We start from the raw sequence: 22,088 nt of genomic DNA on the forward strand, positions 1-22,088 counted from the left end.
GGGTTTGCTCAGTGCTTGGGGGCAGCTGTGGGCTCTCTTTAAAATATTAACTAAATGATCACATAGAACAAGCACAAGTGGCAGGCAATTAGGCTCAATTACAGCGATCATGTCTTTGTGATGGGCTCCTTATTACGCACAGGGCATTTTAAAATCTCCCTGTCATACGTCGACAGAGACTGAGCACCCAGGAATGAATACCGGTCCCTGTGGCTAATAACTTCCCATTAGTGCGTGTCACCCATATCCGTTCTGCTCGCACAACTGCTCATGAAATGGAATGCAGTACAGGGGAATTTGCAGCCTGTCTCTCTCCGAGTTCTGTGACGACATGGCCAATCTCCCGGTGGCCTAAGTCCTTTGGCCTTCCCGTTATTTAGCCACTGCCAGGATTGCAGTGAGTGCCATGCAGCGACAGCTGCTCGGCACCCTTTGGCCCCTGAGTTTCGGTTTTAAGAGGATTTAAAAATCTAAATCGCTAGCTGTTTACTTTTTCTTAATGCATTTGTCTGAATGTAAAATTTGGAATCATGCATTAATGGCACATATATATATATATATATAGTTCTGTTTTTCTTGAATGCTCTGCTTTTTCCTGATTTAATTGTGGTCCAGTGGTGTTTACCTCGGTGGAGCTCTGTGCGTGTCAGGCGTAGGAGGTGAGGCAGGGGCGATGCTGCTGGCGAATCAGTGGCTTCCCTAAGCCGCCCTTATCGCAGCTGAGTCATACCCTTTGCCAAGAGGGTCTCTGACGAGTTCTGCAGTGTTACCAACACGTGCTGCAGTTTGATATATACAGTATGCATTTTTGCTACCGGGAGCTGAGAGGGAGCAAAAACATGGACCTTCTGGGAATCCCTGCTCTACACACTTTGTGGTTTCCACTAGGCTTAATTTTCCCTTATTTACTTTGCTTTCACTTTCAGTACTTGATTATATCTCACTGCATTTCTGACTTGATTCCCAGTGCTATGAACAGTTCTTGCATAGGAAGATGGTAATTGGTAAATGTCGTGTGCATTTTCTTTGATCAACATTCTGCGATCTATTGTGGTTTGTTTTTTTTTTTTTTTTTTTACACGTATGTCCAATTAGAACCTTATAAACAAATAAAATTTCTATTTGCACTCTGGGTTGATTGTGTATATCGAGTGTTTGATTTTCTTATCTCTATTTATCTAATGAAAACTTGTTCCGGATTGCAGCCTAACGAGGGAAACTAAAATGTTTGTTATATGCCATGTATCATGTTCCATAGACGGAATCTTTGGACTGCATGAGAGGATGAAAGTTGGCTTGGAGGTCACTGCTGAACCAGGAATAAAGATAATTTCAGACCTCCGTCATTTGCAAGTCAGTATGGCACCTGCTAAATGTATATAACCCTGTCCTCTATCACCCTATAGCTAAGTAAGCTCTCTCTTAGTACTAGAAGTGGCTATGATTACCAGAATGTGCAAGTCCATGTGAAAATTGTTAATGCTGCTTTGTCCATTGTTAATGCACTTAAAGTATTTCCCCTGCTTCCGTCGTGAGTGTAACTGCACGAGAGCAGCTGCAGAGGATCAGACATGTGGATGTGGGGGCCGCCTCGCCCTGTAGGGCCGTCCTGGGGGGGCTGACCTTGGGGTCATCCCCTCCCCAGTCAATTCCGAGGCCAAGCGAGCTTTTTGGGAGGCGTGTAGGTGTAGGAGTGGAACTGTGGTGAGTGTCAAAATCGCATACAGCTGTTCTGTTTTCCTTTAATAGTGAGTTGGGGTTGAATCATTTTGTATTAATGGGCTCTCCGCTGTTTCAAGCTGGGTAATATGCTTTAGTACAGATGCTTTAAAGGGGACGTCCATGGCAGTGGAGAGTTTTGCTGCACTGCCAGGTGGGGTCATGAGCAGCCCTCTGAGGACTGGGCCTGCTTGCTCTCTGGGTCTCCTCACCCTCTGTGGGAATTTGTGGGATGCCCGCTTGGGCGACTTGTCTGTTCCTGTTCAGTACGTTTCTAGTTGCATTTCCCGTGACATGTTTAATCCATTGTGACACACGTGTTCTGTCTTGCGAGGGTGATACTGCACGGACTGCAGGAGGTAATGACCGTGGTTTTTAAACTGCTCTGGTGCTGGGTGCGGCACTGAAAAAGCCGGATGGAATAACCACGGAGCGTGTTGGTGCCAGAGGTGTGCATTGACATTTTATCTGTGTTCTCTGACCTGGCTGTCAGTAGCGAAGGGGTGGGAGATGCATGCGGTCCGAGGACCTGAGCAGGTACGGTGCTGCCCTGCATAAAAGAGGAGCCCCCCAGGGACAGAGCCGTGCTCGGAAACACCGAACTGCTGCAAGATCGCTGCAGGGCAGCCATTCTGAATGTGGCTTCAAAAAGCTGCTTCGCATCAAGAAAAATCTGTAAAAATGAAACTTCCTGGCCCTCAATGCCATAGGGCAAACGGCTTGGAGGTAACTGGAACATGATCGAGTTTAACATCACAAACACAAACGCTTTTAAATAGGCTGCTTTGAAGAGATCCACCAGGCCTTTTTTTAAACCTGAATCTCCGCTGATTTGCTCCAGATATATTTTTGCTGTTTAGGCTAAAATAAGCCCGGCGCGTCTGGCGAGGGGAGCTCTGACCGCGCGCGCACACACGCTGCTTTCTCGGCATCGTACATTTCTAAAGCCGAATGAAGAATTTTAAAGATTTTTATTTTTAGATGTGCAGAATCAACGCTTGGGAGGATATATGAAGTGCTGACCTGTGACCCAAAATGGCAGGTCGTACATTTAAATTAGGAATTACGGGGATGAGGTGGATCATCAGAAGCTCGATGGACACAGTGATCCCTGCAGGAGATCCAGCTTGGGGTGCACTCTTGAGTCTTTAATGTGCTCCCTATATGTTGTGAGGTCTGCAGCATTACTGCTCTCCTGCCCGGATACCTCCTTCTCAGTGTGGGAGTTTATTACCTAGACTGGGAGAGGATGGGGGGTGAGTGGTTGTATGTGCGGGGGGAAGAAAGGCTGTGGTTGGTCCTGAGATGTTTTTCTGCGCAGTCCCCACATGCTGGATGGGTCACCCCCCCTCCCCCCCAAGTGACCTTTTTACCCTCTGGTAGGGGATTCCATACTTCTGCAGTTCCTGTTCTGTAAACCCTCACTGTGTGTATGGGTCGGGGGGGATGTTCTGGTTACTTTTGCAGTGCCTTTGGCTTCCCGTGAGCACTGCCCCCTGCTGCGGACTTTTCTGTTCTGTGATACGCAGTGGTTGCCATGTATGATCTAAGCTGTTCCTCTCCTCTCCTCTCCATCCCTGTCCTCTCCTCTCCATTCCTGTCCTCTCCTCTCCTCTCCATTCCTGTCCCCTGCTCTCCTCTCCTCTCCTCTCCTCTCCTCTCCATCCCTATCCCTTGCCCTCGCCTCCACTCCCCTTTTCTCCTCACCTCTGCCAGGACAGCGGGTTCTTGGCCCTCAGTCTGCAGGGGTCTCTGTTCATTTGCTTGTTTTTGGACAGCAGGATGGCGATCAAGCTCTTTAACTCACCCTGTGCCCTTATCCAGGGGGTGTCGAACAAACTTCCAAGGATGGGCTATAGACTAACTGGGTCAACAAATGTATTTATTTGTCAACAAGACACTATCAAATGATGTAAATGCGGAGTCCCCGTTCAGCGCTGTGGTTAAGGCGTGCACCCCCTGGCAGCATGGGCCTGTGTGCCTCTGCCGCTCTCTGTGGGAGGCTCAGAAATGGCAGTGGGGAGGCTTTGTGCCAGCAGTGTGCAGGGATGTCGTGACGCAGGTTTACAGAGTGTGGAATGAGTGGGTGAGGGGGCCAGGGGGGCAGGGATTTCTATGCGGAATAGTAGGCTTTGTTTAGATAATACCACTCTATTGTAATATGTGAGGTTTAGAAACAGCCGCCGGGAGCCAAGTGGTCACATGTCATCGTCGGGTTTGTAAGGACCGGACTTCACTTCTTCCTCCCCGCAGCTTTATGCTCCTTTGGAGCCGGTTCTAGCTGGTCTGAATGGCAGATGATGTACGTGGTATTGACCCACCTGCTCCTGGTTGCCGTGGTGGCCATGCCAGGACTCAGGGTTGGGGGCAGTCTCCCTTTGCGGGAGGGTCCACACCTGCCTCTATGTCTCTGTTACGAGAGGCAGGCCCTCGCTGCCACTATGTCAGTGTATTTGCCCCCGAGCCTGATGCTGGGAAAGCCTGTGGGGTGACGAGGGGAGGTAGGGGCGTCGGAATGCCGGCAGGGGAAAGGCTCCCAGTTAAAAATAACCGCCAGCCTCTCAGCAGGCCCTGTTCTCTGCCATGGACAGAGATGTTTCCCCAGGAGAAGACAGACCTGCCTCGCAACTCTCAACGATGTCGCTTCGATGGCAAATTCAGATTCCTGCCGCCCGGCCCATGCTGGGGAGGCTTAATATAGATGGACCCCTGTGCTGGCGAGATGGTTTAGGGAGCGTTTGCAGGCTTAACTCTCCGCCATGACGACACTGAATTATTAAGCAGTTAAGCAGTGCCTGGGCGTGACTCTCCTTGTGGGGAGTTTCGCCCGTATGTGCAGTGCCTTTTCCCCTTCAAGGTTTATACGCACGTAGTCCAGGTCGATGTCCCCTCCTTTGGACTGTGGTCCTTCCTCGCCTCCTTGTGAAAGAAGGTGGTTCCTCCGCTGTTTTGGCTGCGGGGATGGGAGACGTGTCCCTGACAGATGGGCAAAGTGGGAGCCAGGTAGACATGCAGCCTCCAGATTTGTGGGGCTATTTTTGGTACAACGGCCCTGCCGGTGGAGAAGGGCTGTGTAAGGGCAGCGTGAATGAGGATGCTGTGCCCCGAGCTCGGGGCCTGCCCTCAGGTTTTTTGCAGTTTCTGTGGCATCACGGGCAATACCCGGCTGGTAGCTGCTGCTCGGGGAAGACCAGGTGGCCACATTGCACATGAAATTTTCTGTCTTAATCAGTTTCAGTTTGGCACCCATGCAATACCTCTGCAAAGTCTGACAAATAGTTTTGGACCAGTTTTTGAACGGGTGCTAAAATCATATGTATTCCAGGGGGGGCGATGGGCCGTTTCAGCAATGGATGGGGCTGGCATTTTGGCAGGGAGATTAAAAAAGAGTAGTTAATAAATAATAACAATAATATAATAAATGAGCATGAGTAATTTCCAGGACTGTACCTCACTACCCTGGAATTTGGGGGTGGCGTGAGTGCACAGCACAGCTGTGGTCCTGGGTAAACACCCTGGGGCAAGGGGCAGGGAGAGCTCATCTGTACAGACTGTCAGGCACCTGAGCCCCCCACCCCTCCCCGACAGCCTGGATCCTCCTCCCTCATGCTGCGTGATTTCCCCTGTCGGAGCGATTCCGGCCCTCCAGCTGCCATCGCATCTCTGACGTAACCGCCGGCTCACTCCCCCGCTGTCAGGTGTCACTGTGCATTTTTAACTGCGGGAGGTTCTCTCTCTCTCTCTCTCTCTCTCTCACTCCTTCCCTCTCTTGCTCTTTCTTGCTCTCTCTCATTCTCACTCCTTCCCTCTCTTGCTCTTTCTCACTCTCTCTCGTTCTCACTCCTTTACCCCCCTCTGTCTCTATCACTCCTCCCCCCCCCCTCTCTTTCCCTCTCTGCTGCCATTTCCCAAAGGCATCGCCGGCCCCTCGTGTATCATAGGGCACGTCTGCCATCATCCCCAGCTCTTCAGTCCATAGAGACCACTCTTCTCCCAGTTACGGTTTAGTTCCTGTTTTATCGGGATCGATGTGACACAGCCCCGTGTGCCAGCAGCTCTGTTACAGACAAAATGGTAGTCATCCTCATGGTGGACAGCCGTGCCAGGCAGAGCAGGCAGCGTATGGCCTCTGCGTATGGCCTCTGCGTTTATAGCCTACGGGCTGATAACTACATTATGCAGGAATGTACATCCTAAAATGACCAGCTGTGCTTTTCTGCAATGGATTCTTTGTGTAATTTTTTAACATGTACATGTTTGTAACATGTAGATATTAATGGTTGTTTTCTTTCTATTGTGATAATCAGGGGAAAAAGTGTGTGTGTGTGTGTGTGTGTGTGTGTGTGTGTGTGTGTGTGTGTGTGTGTGTGTGTGTGTGTGTGTATATGTATATATATATATGTATATGTGTATATGTGTATATATATGTGTGTGTATATATATATATATATATATATATATATATATATATATATATATATATATATATATATATATATATATATATATATATATGTGTATATATGTATTCGGGCAATAGTTGGTAATTGCTAAAGCCACCCATAATAGACTGATATAGTAAGATGCCATAATGAAGCAGTCATTTATTTGATATAAATTTGTAGGTTTTCACATCTGAAAGGCAGATTTTAGTTTTATTCCATAAGTCTCCCAACTACACCTTTTGTAAAGGTTTACACGCAGAGACGTGCCCAAAGACGGCCAGCTCTGCCGGCCTCCGTGTTTTTGCTTCCCTCCGTCCGTCACGTTAGCTGCCCAGTTTTAGTTTGTAAACATTACATCAGCGTGCCCTGATTGGCTCGCTTGCCCTGTCAATCTGCATGCCTGAGCCTGTTCCAAAGCTTTCTCAGGCTGAGCGCTTTGCTGCTGGGGGTGATGTCATCTGCCCTCCTGGGACATGTTTTTTTTTTTTTTTTGCCAGCCTTATTTATTGAGTGAAAGGTTGCTTATGTGGTTGATGCCAAATTGCCTGTCATGAGGTTATCGTCATGCAGACCAAACCATCATATGCCTTATATATACATGCTTATGCACACATACTGAAGCATAAATGTGTCTGAGCCTGTGGAAAACTGGTATTACCCCATATAAGCTGGTTAAGGAGTCGTCATCGAGCCATTTGAACACATGGTATCCAGTGTGCATTCTGCTTTTATCCACTGTTAGCTTTTACTGGTCGCAATTGGCTGTGTGCATGAATGGATACCATGAATGTGACATTTCGAGAAAGGTTAAGCTGTAAGCTGGGTCTTTTCAGACTGATTCCTATCGCTTTAGTCCGAGGGAAAGAGCTCGGATGTCCGCGGTAAATCTCTGTTGGCATTTAAGCAGATTCCATTGGATTTGGGTCCGTGGGAGACGGAGGTGCTGATTGGAGAAGCATCAGTAGACCTTTGCACTGCCCGACAAATCAACAAGCCACTTTAATGTTGAGCTGCCCATTATACGCTCCTTCCCGGGAGGCTTCCAGTTATAAATGAGGGCGTTTATCGGCCAAGCTCACGGTGCACTGAACTCCAGAAGCCGGCCAGCACTGGGTGGGGGGGGGGGCATTTTCACAGTATCGGCCTGTTCTGCCTGCGTGTTCAGGGACTGCTGGCAAACACTGAGGAATGGAATGTATACAAACACGTCGTGTGCCTTATTTCAAAAGCCCTTAAATCTGGGAGGAACTCTTTAAAGAGCAAAGCATTGTGCAGATATACACAGCTTAATATGCAGAGCTCATTCGTTTAGTTTCATTTTGATGATCCGGCTTTGAGCATGTGCCCCTTTCTGTTCGTGTGTGACGCACAGGGACCAGGCTTCATGTTTTATTAAAGGGGGGGTAATGATCTTCTAGGGATAACAAAGCGGCATTCATTTTAACCTAACCGACGTAAAAGAAAACAGCACCTGCGTTATTTATTAATCAGTTATTCATCCTTTTCATCCATCCACCCATCTTCCGATCGCTTGCTCAATATATGGTTGCACGTTGTTGTTGTCCTGACACCTGTGTTTCTCGTACAGTGACTCGATTATTGGGTGAGAGGGAGGAGGCATGTGCAAAATTACCAGAAAATAAAAGGAAGAGCACACCTGTTGAGGGCAGAACTCTAGAAAGGCGGGTCCTCTAAGGCAGTGTTTCCCAAGCTGCTCCTGGGGAACTCCCCCAGACAGTCCAAGTTCGGAAGCTGGGAGGGAGCAAAAACGTGGACCGCTTGGGGTCTCGGAGGAGTGGGAACTGGCGGAGCACTTTTCCCCCTTTGCTTCTCTACTGTCTGACCTATGCAGAAGGCTCAGACTTCCCCTTCCGTACTGTAGAAGCCCAGGATGTTACAGGAAGTCAGACAGGATGTTGAGAAAAATGAGTACACTTAGGATTACGGAAACCGTTTACCGCCAAGAGTAAACCTACGTTTGTCTGAGTCATGGAGTTTAAGTGCTTATCCCTGGACTTTATGCTGCACTTAGCCATGTAATAATAACCTGATAATCTGATGGGTTTTTTTTTCATCATCCTATGCTTTGTGCGACTGAACTTAATTGGCAGCATAAGCAGCATTTGAGAAATAGAAGAGCAGCAGGGGATGGGATTGACCTTTCATTCCTGTTCATCGGTGCTGCAGCTCACTTTCTGGCTCACCTGGATGGAGCTTCAGAGAGGTGACAGGGACAGTCTGCTGTGGTCACAGGTGTAGCTGTATCCATCCATCCATCCATCCATCCATTCATTTTCCAAACCGCTTATCCTACTGGGTCGCGGGGGGTCAGGAGCCTATCCTGGAAGCAATGGGCATGAGGCAGGGAACAACCCAGGATGGGGGGCCAGCCCATCGCAGGGCACACTCACACACCATTCACTCACACATGCACACCTACGGGCAATTTAGTAACTCCAATTAGCCTCAGCATGTTTTTGGACTGTGGGGGGAAACCGGAGTACCCAGAGGAAACCCCACAACGACATGGGGAGAACATGCAAACTCTGCACACATGTAACCCAGGTGGAGACTCGAACCCGGGTCCCAGAGGTGTGAGGCGACAGTGCTAACCACTGCACCACCATGCCGCCCCTAGCTGAATCAAGAGTTGGGTAATTCTGATCCGGAGAGTAATTGTCCAGACCGGGATTTTGTTTCAACCAACCAGTTGTGTACTCTGTGCCTGTGACTCTTTATGCTCAACCGGTTGGTTGAAAGAAAATCCTGGTCTGGACTTTCACTCTCCGGACCTAAATTACCCAACTCTGGCTGTATCTGTACATCCATCATTTAGACCCGCTGGCCTGTCTCTCAGTCCGCTGCTGTCACTCGCTCTCTCAGCGTTGTTCGGTAACCCTGTGAATCCATCAGCATTTTCAAGGCCACGGCCATAAAAGGAGGCGTGTTTATCGTTTGGCCTCGCAGCCGGAAACGGGCTGGGTGGCACCGCCTGGGTTGGTTTACACACCCGGCTGTTTGCAGGTGCCAAAGAAGGATTCTGCAGATGTGATGTTTAGCAGCTTTGGATTACAGGACCTCAGGCGTGCCCCTGAGCCAGGGAGGCCACGAAGCACCACACCACCCCGACGCCCTCGTTGCCGGATGACATGACGTTCCCCAACTTGCTTTACTGTGACTTACAAATATGCCTGGGTGGGGGTTGAGATGGAGTCCTTTCGAGACGGTTTAGCGAAGCACGCGGCCGGCCTGGTGACGAGGCGGGCAGGTTGCCGGCTCCCTGCTGCCGCGTTTACCACGATTTGGCAGACCGACATTCCCAGAACAACAGTCACCCCTAGCCCAAGTTATGTGACGATGAAGCGGTTAACGCTCTGGGTCCGTTGCGGGTCGAGACCGGGCGTACTGCTCAGGGGGATACAGTGACACAGTCACACGAACACAGCACTTTGTGGGCCGCCGCGCAGGAAAGGTCACGCCCCCCCCACCGTTATTCCATAACGCTCACGCTGCAAAGTTAGATCAGCGCAGTTACCTAAAGTGTTTAACTGCCTCTTGAAAACAGCCTACTCTTTATTTAGAGTTTTATTTGTTTTTGCAGCCTGCGTTTAATTGTACTTTCTGAAGCAGTGAAGTCCGGGTGAGATTCCTGGTGTCGCTGTGTGTCATGCAGCTCCTGCGTTTTCTTTTGCTGGGGCTTTTTGACTATGTGACCAAGGTCCAAACATGCGCTCTCTGGGTGGGCATTGGAATCAGGGGGAAATGTGTCGTTTCTGTGAATTGAAGCAGTACCTTAAATATGTTATGGTCTGTGAACAATCTAAAAATGGCAGTTTCCCTGTAGCAGTTCCCGCAGCCCCTGTTTCCCCCCCCGATCTCTGTAAGCACCAAGACGTCAGCTAGGCACCTTAATCCTTCACTTCGATGGGAGCTGAACACTAAATGTCGACAGTAAATACCCATGAATATGTGTGAGAAAAACAGTCAGTTTAGAGAGCGTGTGAATTCTGTAGCCTGAGAGAGTCAGTGTGTAGGCCCAGTCACATTGGTTGTTTCATACATCGTACACCCTGCTTCCAGATTTACATTTGTCAGGCTCTGAGTACAACTGACAGTTGTATATTGCAGTTGTATATTGTTCTTTAAACGGATTATATCTTAATCATTTCATTTTTTTGCGCAAATCCTTTGAGATAGAAAATACTGTTGGGTTTTTATGGGCATAGACATAACACTCATTGGATAACAGTAATTATGTTTACTTGTGTTTGGTGTGAAAATGATTGTCGCGAAAGAAGTTTCTCAATTAATTCTCCAATTAATGTACATGCCCAGAGATCAGGGTATGAACCTATTGTGGATTATATAGCCTGACTGGGAAAAATAACAGTAGGCTAGATGTCGTATGGTGATCTCATTAACATCGTGTTGCTGATGAATTATATCGGAGGAATGTCGATTTAGTACCCAGTGGCGATGTTTCTGCAGCATGGTGATGCTTTGCTGATGGATTTTCATGCATCGTGTAGATACAGTAGACATGCCAATGCATGTGTGCCATGTGGGTGGTTATATTATCTTAGTATCTATCACTGTACCTAATATCATCCATCCATTGCGCCACTGTGAGGTCAGATGATGTTTGATCAGGGGTCACCAACCTTATTGAAACTGAGAGCTACTTCATGGGTACTGAGCCAAGGATGGGCTACCAGTTTGATACACTCTTCTTAAATCATGTATAATAAACGTGTTTTAAATGCTTATTTTTTTCGATATTGTCATTATCTATAAATGTAAATGTGATTAAAGAAGAATAGTGACAGGATAAAATAAAATTTTAGACAATGCACAATGGTGAGCTATTTTTAGAACAGGTCCGCGGGCGACTCATGTGGTCCTTGGGGGCATCCTGGTGCCCGCGGGCACCATGTTGGTGACCCCTGCGTTAGATCATAAACGGGAAATTATGGCAGTAGACTGCATTTGTCAATTTAATACTTTCACGTAAGACAAAAGTAACGAGTAAAGAGGCTATAAAAAGTTCAGTACTTTATTAGCATTATTTAATTTGAAAGGGCAGTTGCGTTACCCGTTATAGCGTGTTACTTTGCCGTGTGTTACTCCCAACACTGCTAGTGTTCTAATTAGGAAACTAGATGTAACTTTGCTCACTGTAGCTTTAGTAATATTTTGAACATTCAGGCAGTGATTCCAAAGTGGCAGTCAGATACTTTTAGATGTAATTTTCTTATAGTTTTCACTTGTCTGGCTTGTTCTGTGACCATGATCCATATTTATCCTTAATTATATTGCATTGACACTTGAATTGACATAAAATCTAAATGTCTATGTGGTAGTTGGTAATATATATATATTATACAAGAAACACAGGGCAGCTTAGCCTTCGTCACGTTGGGTGTTTAGGAGTGAGGCCAGACCTCTCTTTGGGCTCTCTGCTCGGTTGTGGTTGTCTGGGCCCCTCCTCTTGGTGCCAGGCAGGCTTGGTGCCACCAATGCCCAGGATGGCCACACCAGCACTGGAGAGTGCTGATATCAGCACTGCCCCCACTGTGCATCCTGCCCCAAGTCCTGTTTGTCTCCGAGGTCCCTTCAGCTGTCAGTGCCCCCCCCGGCGCTCGTGTCAGTTCTTGTCGCTTAAAGGAATTACTTCCCCCTCCCGTTCTGTGGGGAATTATAAAAATGGCCCTTTAAATATTCCCTTGGCAAATGGCTTGGGAATCGAGGGCTACTTTCGCAGTTTTTTTTTTTTTTTTTTTTTTTTTAGAAAATATTTTGCAGAATGCTGTCCCAGTTTTGGCGCGTGTCACACTTAGGGCTGCGTGGGGGGCGTGTGGGGGGGTTGGTACTGGAGCTCGAGTGTGGTGCTGGGTATTTGGGCTTCACTGACCCCGCGAGTCTGCGAGCAGCTTGACTTTGCGCTCTGAGCCTCGTGGGTCTGCGTGGGTCTTCACAAAGTGAACTGGAGAGGAATGGAGCGTCTCGCTGTCCTTAATGAATTTCGTCACACCGGTGGCCTGGGGCGTTTCACAGGTCCTCAGCCCCCCTGATGCTCCTGGCACCATCCCCACAGATGGCTGCCCCTGCTTGCTTGTAGGAAAGGGCATGTTTGCGAGAAACAGCCGTATTACATTAGCTATGGCTCATTTGTGGAGATGTGCATAAGTTAGCAGTTAAAATGCGGCTCACCCCCACGCTGTGGGGTGGGGTGGGGTGGGGTGGGGGGGACGTTTGGATGAATATGTATCAAATCAAAGACCCAGACCGGCTGTTAACCACAGTCGCAGCCCTGCATATGGCTCCAGTCACCTTATCTTGCACAGGTAAATTGGACAGGCCAGTGCAGTGCATGCTGGGAGAATATGCTTCAAGCATCATTAAAGGGAGGTAGAGGTAAGCACTCTCTCCCAGGAGCCATCTGTTGTACCTTTGGGTGGTACTTAAGTATTTAACCGGCTTAAACGGAAGCGGAGCCACACAGGCAGGTGAGGTATAAAGCTGCCTACCCTGTAAGTGAGGTTGATTTAAATACTGCTAACACAACTCCTGCTCCAAGCAATTATTGTTATAATGGGAAACAGAGCCTCAACATTTATTAACTGGCAGTAAGAGCTCGACCTCGGGAAACCTCACTTTGGGTTCCTGCGGCACAGAATAGCTGTAGTTACTCTGAGGGGCACCTGCCATCTGATTTTTAATCTCACCTTTCCTTTTTTTATGTAGGTGATAAATAATATGTCAAATCGACGACCTATTTCTTTTTTATACCTCTGAAACAGTCTTTCAACAGTCAGTCTTTTCATATGTCAAAAATGGGTTACTCCCGGTGTTTAATAAAAAAGCCTTTCAGTCTGGCCTGTCTGTTGTGGTGTTGCGGAGCAGAGGTTCCCCACTTGTGGTCCTGGTCCGATCTGGGCCGACTGGTTAGATGCGCTGCCCGGGACCAGACATTTCCGCAGAGCACAACTCATTGGTTCTGTGAAGTATCTGAGTTATGGGAGTTTCACTTGCATGATAATGTTCTGATGACCGCATGAAAAATGAAAAAAATGGTTTAAAGAGAGAACCATTGAGATTGTAGAGGACCTCGGTTCAAGCAACTAGTGGAGGTGGGAACAACCAATCACATGTCTTGGTCCCATCTCTTCTAGTTGCTTGGACCCACCTCCTTTACAATATGATTGGTTCAGAGAGAGAACCAATCATTTTTTGTTCTGCCCTCAGCAAATTTTTAAAACCCTGCGTGAAGTATCTGGGCCGAAGGTCGCAGACGGTGCTGCCCTTATGCGGTGTGTGCTGCGATATGTTGCAATGATGGTCACTTTGGTTCTTGGGAGCTGGCAGATGGCATATTTTATTTTACCTATTCTATTTTGGTTTATTTCGGGTGACAGGAAGGAGGCAGCCACTGACTGTGACCAATGACTTGCTCGCCGCATTTACAGGAACCCTGTCACCCGAGCTCTATGTCCCTGTCACCCAGCGGGCTCATAAACGGCACTGAGTCCTCTGGATGGGACAGTAACATCGGGGATGATCGTTATGAGAGCAGCGTAGATGTCAGAGAATATTTTGCCGTTGTCCTACTACCCTCTTTCCCAGAATCCTTTGTCAGTAAAGTAGCAATTTAGTTGATGTGATTTTAACACAGATTTTTACCCACAGCTAAAAAAGAAAACGGAGCATAAAAAAGTGTTTGAAATGTAGTACTCATTCCCTGCCATATGATGCCAAGTGTATATTATGTGAGGGCTGCCAGCAGGGGGCGGTGTCTTTGTGTGGCCTGCTTTGATTCTCACTGTAAGTCCCGTGTCTCTGCAGGCTCAGATCGCCTTCCTGCAGGGGGAGCGGAAGGGCCAGGAGAACCTGAAGAAGGACTTGGTGAGGAGGATCAAGATGCTGGAGTACGCCCTCAAGCAGGAACGGTGAGGGCCGCGGTCGCCTTCAGGGTCACATGACCAAAGATGACCCTTTGCCCGCCATGACAGTCCCCCCTCCCACCCCCCCAGAAGTGAGTGCTGGACTAATTATCGGCTTGACACTCTGTCAGTTCCGCCCACACTGTGTGAGGCAGCGATTGCAGAGAATGGACGTGCTGTGGAGTTCGCACTCCGCGTACACAGGGCTCCCGGCACCCAGAGCGCCGATGCCAGTGCGAAGGACAGATTGTTCCCATCAGGCTCTTCGCCGTCCTGCCCCGCCTCCCTTCCCCTCTCCCGCTGGCTGAGTCACACTCCGGGTTCTGCGCACGATTATATTACCGTTACCCCGAGTCCGCCTCTCTCTGCCATCACGTGACCCTGTGCCGCTCTCAAGATGCCGGGATCCCGTTTGCGCTGGGTCCTGAGCGGTTTTCGTGTATCCTCACAGGCTCTTGCCTCCGTCGCATTTGCAAATGCATCATTGCAGTTTTGCCGAGACTGCTAGTCTGGGGTCTGCTGTTCGATTTGAGGCCTCTTCCTGTGTGGGTTAAGGTGGTGCTTCGCCTTCCACTCACGGCTTCTCCCTGGACCTTTGGCCAACTCACCGAGGCTTCCGGTGTTGATGTCTCTCCGCATTTGTTTGGATGGGGGTGTCACAGGCTCACAGTGGCTGGAGCTCACCCTGACCTGGCCTGGAGGAGCCAGTGGCAGCCTGCTCCAGCCTGTCAGCATCGATTTTGGGAACCCCCCCCCCCCCCCCGTAATATGGCATTTCCTTCGCTGTGTGTTCCTAAAAAGCATTTCACATGTAATATACTCAAGCCTTTTGCTGTTTTCAGGAATCAGGCCCAGAATTTACTGAAAGGGACTGGAGAGCTTATACCCCTCCCTTCCCGAAAAGGATCATGGATAAGTGGGGGCGAGGAACAGGACGTTCAGTCCTCAGGGCACCCACCCAGGGCACTTTATTCTGATTAGCACCACGAGTGAGCCACAGGGGGCTGCAGCGTGACGTGCCGGGCCACATTCATGCTCACGTTCATTCTGACGTCCTCTCTGAATCTCTGCCCAAACACATCTCAGCTGGCTCTATTCCAGATGTGCAAAAGTTGGCAAAACGGTGTCAGTAAAATTAATAACTCAGCCAAGTTTTAAAGTCATGTGTTAATTTGATCGAAGGTCTAATGCTCTGATCGTTAGGTCTCACGACTCCAGTTATCCATTTACATGTATAGGCAAGAAATATCGTCGCTAATAATGCAATTTACATTGCCATGACAAGGCATTTGTCCCCCATTCATAATTTTTGCTCATCCGTAACACGTGTGTCTGATCTCCAAACAAATTTAGTATAATACGATAACCCGAGTTAACATGGAAAATAATTCACCAACATCCATAAGTAATTTTGATTTGTTTTTCAGCCATTCAGAGGTGGACTTACTCTTGCACTTTGGATCATTAACCCAATCGCATTTGAGCTTCAGATAATAGACCAATGACTGGACATTCTCCTTCATTACATTCTGGTGTCTCTCAGTTACGGGAAGCCTCCCAGGCCCTGAAGCCTCACAGCATCCCCACAGCATCACAACCACATCCACAATGTTTGGGCATGATGTTCTTTGTGAGGAAAGCTGTGTTAGCTTTTACGCCAGACGTAGCAGGACCCATGTCTTCCACATAGCTCCACTTTTGACTCCAGTGGCTCCGCTTCCGTTTAAGCCAGTTAAATACTTAAGTACCACCCAAAGGTACAACAGATGGCTCCTGGGAGAGAGTGATTACCTCTACCTCCCTTTAATGATGCTTGAAGCATATTCTCCCAGCATGCACTGCACTGGCCTGTCCAATTTACCTGTGCAAGATAAGGTGACTGGAGCCATATGCAGGGCTGCGACTGTGGTTAACAGCCAGTCCACAGAACATCCTCTCAAAAGTGTTTGGGATAATCATGGTGTTTTTTGGCCAGTGTTGGACATGCCTTCATGTTCCTCTGCTTTAGCAGTGGGTTTTGCCTTGCGATTCTCCCATGGACGCCATCTTTGCCCAGTGTCTTTCTAATCATGGAGTCAGGAATGCAGACATTAACTGACCTATATAACTTACTTTCTCTGGTCTTCGGGAAGTTCTTTTGATTGAAGCTTAGTGTGCTGCTTCTTCAGACCCCTTATCCACCTCCACATTGCTGGAATGGTTCTATTTAAGTGATGTGTAAATCAAACATCTCTGGCAGCAATTAAGCGTGGGTGTGTCTAGGTTTTTGTTACCCATTATCATTTAGATTTTGATCCCAAGTGACTAAGGGGACAGTTATTTTGTCACATGGGTGATATGGGTGTTGGTCATTTTTTTTCCTTAGGTGTATCATTTAAAACTGTGTTAAGTTTTTATCCAAGTTGTCCTTGGTATTATCCTAAATGTGTTTGGAGAACAAAACAATTATGCATTACGAAAAATGAAAAATTAGAGGGCTTTAGGAAGGAGCGCAAATACTGTGTCACGCACTGTATCTGCCAGAGCTCATAAGTCCCAAGATTTTTGTGAGGGTGTTCAGGTGTTTGTTGATTATGATGCAGTCCAGGGCACTAAAGGCACCAGGTGACAGACGCAGATGTGCGACACATCAGAAGGAACAAGCATGTGATGGACCTTCAGTAACAAACAGAACTCCAACAGCAACAAACGTGGCTGAAGGCCTGAGGAATCAGAGGCCGCAGTGAGATCTGCAGCCAGGTATTTGCATAAAGATAGATGAGTGCTTCCTCGGGGAAAGGATGACTGATGCAGCAGCTCAGATGGTCGCCTGCGTCCGCATCAGAGATTCTTAGATCTTGGGGATGACTAAGCTGGCTTTTAGGCACTGGGGCGCGCGAGCGTCAATGTGTATGAGAGACAGCCATGGAATAACTGTCATTAGGATGCCTCTCATGGTACCAGAAGCTCTTAATGTCTTTGTTTTAATGATACTTATAGTTCTGAAATAAAACATCTCAAGCAAAAGGCAATCATGCTGCAACATCACCCTGTCTGATCTCTGTACCAGGGTGTCATGGACATAAGAGGTGACATGTCTGGGGGGGTTTGCCCCCCGGAACACAAAGGTGATGCTGCCGAAGTCTAATGAACTAACCGGTTCCAATCGCATGTGATCAGTTGTGGTGTTTTGTTTGATACCTGCACTGACAAAATGAATCCCTCTTTGAATTCAAGGGAATCACAGCACAGTTTACACATGACATATTCTGTACTTAGCAGATGCCTTTATGCAAAATGATGTACATTTGAGAAAGCAAGGTCAGACAGTCCCTAGAGCAATTAGGGTTAAGGGCCTTGCTAAGGGCACAATGGTGACATCACCAGGCGTGGGATTTGAACCAACAACCATCTGAGCCTGGGATGGGGAGGCTTGGGTGATATTTATTGTTGAAGGACATGTTTTAAGTCTTTTACATTTACAGATGATGCTCTCGCGGTGGATCGCTGTAGTCCGAGGGTTTTAGAGAGTGCTTTGTACATGCCATGATGGATGACCTTGGCATGAGCTCAGGGCGATGTTGTCCTCTCCTCTTTGCCACACTTCTGTGTTCCCTTTCCATTCCCCCCGTCCCACCCCTTCACTTATCCTACACTTTCTGCTTCATGGTCCGCATAACTGCTTGCACACTGGGTTCATCGCATCTCCAGCACTTAACAGGTACTGCGGTAGTTACAATCTACTGATAGGACGACTTTGTCTGCTAATTACAATATGAAGTATTCAATGGAACAGTGGCGTACAGAAGCCTTTCTACATGAAGTTAGCTAATGTCCTCTGCTTTTATTTTCCCTCATGTACAGTACTTGCTTGGTGATCATTTCATTGCAGATGTGTTTATTATTTTTACTATAATTATTAAATTAATACTGACTTTGCAGCAGTTCTGCTTTGAAGAGTAAAATACGGATACTTTTTGTTTGAGGTTCATGTATGTGAAAGGAAACCAGTGTTTTCCTTTAGATAAAATTGCCAGGTAGTCTTTCTAAGCACTGTTATATCAGAGTGGATGGAATGAAGGTTAATATATCATTGGTGAACCTGCATGACATTAATGAACCTGCATGGGCTCGGTGGTGGCTTTCACATGCTGTGTGTGTGTGTGTGTGTGTGAGACTGGCATTCCTGATAGGGTGTTCCCTATACTTGGCTCTCTAGAACCTTACATGAAATAACCAGTTTCAGGCAGTTAACGGATGGATAATTAGCCTCAACTACATCTGCTGATGCCTTGGATTGACTTGGAAGTGATCCCAGGATTGTTTGTTTACTTTAAAATAGTTTATGGCAATTGCATGGCAGGCTATGAACCCACGTTCTTGTGGCTACCATTCTGGAAGTGTTGAAGGAAGCGTTGTTATTGAGGAGTTGGTCATGTGAGGCCGGGATGGGAGACATGAAGCTTGGTAACCCCAGGTGAGTGTGATTACTGTCAGCTGTCAATCACAGTTTGTGTTTGAGCCAATAGGAACCATCGAAGTCAGTGTCGGTCAACCAATTGGGCGACAGGCGTGCACCTCGAGTGCCAACTTAGCAAGCCAGTACCCCTTTGTCTTGGAGACCACAATGCATACTGCTGGTGGCAGGGAGGGCCTGGCAGAGGTGGGGGTGAAATGTGAAGCTTGCCTAGTTCTCCACATCGGCTTCAACCAAACAGTATAAATTCAACCAAACAGTGACTGACCAGGAGTTAGCATTTCCAACAGTGAGTTTCTGGTGGCACGTTAATTCATTGTTCATGCTTGGAGCCGCTCGATGTATGGATGAATAAAGCAGCTCTTAGCAAAGCATAAAATTCTTGTGTAGCAGAGCATTATCGCTGGGTCACCACACGCATATTGAAGAGTTTAATCAAGGCAAAATGAAGGCGATGTGCCGCATTCCCAGGCTGACTTGGGTGACGGCGGCGTCTTGCTTGGTGACTCATGGTACGAAGCGGTCGGCGGGGGGCCGGTATCGCAGAGGCTCTGATGGAGTGTGCAGGAGTCAGGGCCAAACCTTCATTAAACCGCCCGTTTCCCTGTCTCTCTTCCAGGGCCAAGTTCCACAAATTAAAGTATGGCACAGAGCTCAACCAAGGAGAGATCAAGCCCCCCAGCTACGACTCGGGTAAGCCCCCCAGACTGCCATGAGCCAGGGCACCATGGAGACCATGCCGGCGTCATTCTCACCCACTGAGTTCTTCCAGTTTCATGCCAAATATACTCCAGTGGTTTTGCCCATCTGAACTTTGACCTTTTGCCTAATATATGACTCTAACCTCTTCCTTCCAGCACAGTCACCAAAATGTCTCCACGCTGACATGCCCACTAATAAAGTCCTCACCAAGGAGCACAGGGAATCTCATACTGCTAATCTTCATATGTTTGGGTTTTGTTTTTGGGTCCTGTGTCTCCGTCTCCTGCACTGGGAATGGTGCCAGATCGCACAGCCCATTTGATGAATTCTGTTACCTTTTGTGATCTCAGCCGGTTCTCTGTGTACCTTCGACACGCTGGCCTGTGGTCCCGAATCCCTGAAGTGATTGCTAGATCACACTACATCTTAACTGTTTCCGGATTGGCTTTATGCTTTATTTCGTTTTATTGATTTAATTAACTGGTAGTGCTTTTGAAATGGATTGTCAGGTAGTTGAGTCTTGCTTAGAAACATATATAAGTTAATATTTTGTAGGACGATAATGCGGTATGGTGACTTGGTACTTGATTGATGCAGCTGTTTACACTTTCTGTCTTTATGTCCTTTGCTTGAGTTACTGCTCTTGTTAATGACACTGGCACTTGAATGAGCCCAACACAGTGTTCACTGCCTGAATGTAATAAACGTATCGATGTCAGAAGCTTGGCTGGAGCCTGCTGCTCGCTGTGGTACTCTGTGGTGGTACTCTACCACAGAAAGGGTCTCGGTCACTTTGGGCAGAATTTCAGGATGGATTTTTGTAGGACACACTCATCTCATGTGTGAATTTGCACACATATCCTCACACATAAAATTCAAATATTTTCTGAGCATTAGTGATATTTCTAAGTGCCTGTAGGTCAATGCCAGGAACAGGACTGACGACTACTGCAGTGGAAGATCACACCATGATATGGAGGGGAGGGAGGTCTTGGCTCTCTGACCCTCTCCATGTGGTGGTGTAGGGTGATGTAGTGCAACAACAACAACCAGAACAACAACAACAACAAGCCCCTTAAATGGCAGTAATAATCAGTGTTCCCCTCTGCTCAGCTAAAAACAGATTGAGGATGCAGGGCGTAGATATAGGCGAAGAGAGAAAGGTCTGCCCAGTGAGTAGGGAAGGGAATCCACAAGTGCCATCACGGTCCTGACCTCCGTCACCTCAGTGGGCTCAAGTCTTACAACCTCTCAGTCATTTCAAGGAAGTGTTGCGTTCATTTGTGGTTGTGTTTGGTGAAGAGCTAGATTTTGTTGCTTTTTCGATGAGACGTATCTATCACAGCCGTTTGGATACAGTGTTCATTAATCTGCGAGCATCTTCTTGTCGGTCTGTCCATTTACATGCCGTCCATTCAGGTTTGGGTTTCAGCTGCCGGTCTGGCATTAAGCACAGCGCTTCTTTTTGAGGGAACCCTTTGCTTTCCAGGAATCGCACGTTTAATAATCATCCTGTAGGTGCTGCTCCAAATCTGCCTTGACCCAGTTCAGCCACTCTCACCACCTCCGTAGTGGCTGCTGAAGTCCGCCTCCTGCGTTCCCAGGTTTCCTCGCTTCCGTGCCATTGGGCCGCCTCAGAGCGTTCTCTGTTCCCTCTAGGGTTTTGAACAGCTCTCTTGTTTGTGTTCCGTGTTCGTTTGCAAGGAAACCCTTTAGAGATGAATCTCTCGTCTTGTATCTCTGTGCTTTTTCTCATATATATAGCAGCAGGCTGACGCTGAAAAGGATTCACAGCTTCAGACGCGAGCCTTTTGGCTTCTTTCTGAGCTGTTGCCCAGCAATGGAAATGTGAAGCATTAATGCATAAATGATGCTTTCACTTCCCCTGTTTTTGCCAGCCATTCAGAGAAGGCTGTCCATCAAGCTAAGGAATGCATCTGGCAGGAGTGACATTCTGCATGCCTGGCTTTGTGGCATTTGGTGCTGGTTTTCCATCCTCTGTTACTCATAGACTTTTGTAATGTCTGGGTGCTGGAAACATCAAACGTGGATCCTTCTCCCGGTCAGCTGGCGTGGGGTGAGCTCATGATCAGTTTGTCCCTGTCTTCCAGATGACGGGAACGAGAATGAGAACGACATCCAGGGTCCACAGAACAGTCAACTGACCTGGAAGCAAGGACGACAGCTTCTGCGGCAGTGAGTGCCCCCCCCCCCCCCCCGCCCCCCGTTACCTGTGGGCCTCCTTTCTCACACGCTGCAACACTTTCTTTCAGCTGGCCCACACTCATTCCTGCTGACTGTATTTGGCCAGGCTGGGTAGAACCATCCATCCATCCATTTTTTGAAAAAATATTTTAGTTATAGGTATCTGTTTATTGTGTGGTCTCTATACGATTGGCCAATTAGAAATGGCCCCCAGTCATAAGAAAGATGGGCAATGGCGCCCTCTGCAGGCCATTGCAAGTAGTTCTCATGCTGATTGCAATCGGTCTAGTAATTCAGGAACATTCAGAATTCGCTGCTGAGGCCCTAGAGCTTAAGTGTCATGGAGGAAAAAAACTCAAAATTCGAGTGACATTTTAAATCCAAGAAAGTGGGGATATTCTGTTTGACTTTTCCAACACAGCGACAGGAACATTTAAGTTGTAAGGCTCGGGTTTATTTTCGTAAATGTCGGTAATATTTGATGGATAGCCTCACGCCCCCTGAGTTGGGGGCTCAAATCCCACCCCATCATATTTGTGTGGCTTCCAGGTTTTTCCATGTCATGTGGGTTTCCTCCAGGTACTTCAGTATCCTCCTGCAGTCTGAAAGCACATTGGTGAT

General features: G+C 47.8%; 1 protein-coding gene across 1 annotated transcript in view; it reads left to right on the forward strand.

Annotated features, from left to right (window-relative positions):
* Positions 1 to 22,088, forward strand: part of strn (striatin, calmodulin binding protein) — a 58,609-nt gene that overhangs the window by 15,100 nt on the left and 21,421 nt on the right. Inside the window, 3 exon segments of the mRNA XM_048987187.1 lie at positions 14,007 to 14,110; positions 19,180 to 19,253; positions 21,374 to 21,458. Of these exon segments, the coding sequence (XP_048843144.1) occupies positions 14,007 to 14,110; positions 19,180 to 19,253; positions 21,374 to 21,458 (263 nt within the window).

The sequence above is a fragment of the Brienomyrus brachyistius genome, chromosome 20 (assembly GCF_023856365.1).
Source record: "Brienomyrus brachyistius isolate T26 chromosome 20, BBRACH_0.4, whole genome shotgun sequence".
Taxonomy (NCBI): Eukaryota; Metazoa; Chordata; class Actinopteri; order Osteoglossiformes; family Mormyridae; genus Brienomyrus; species Brienomyrus brachyistius.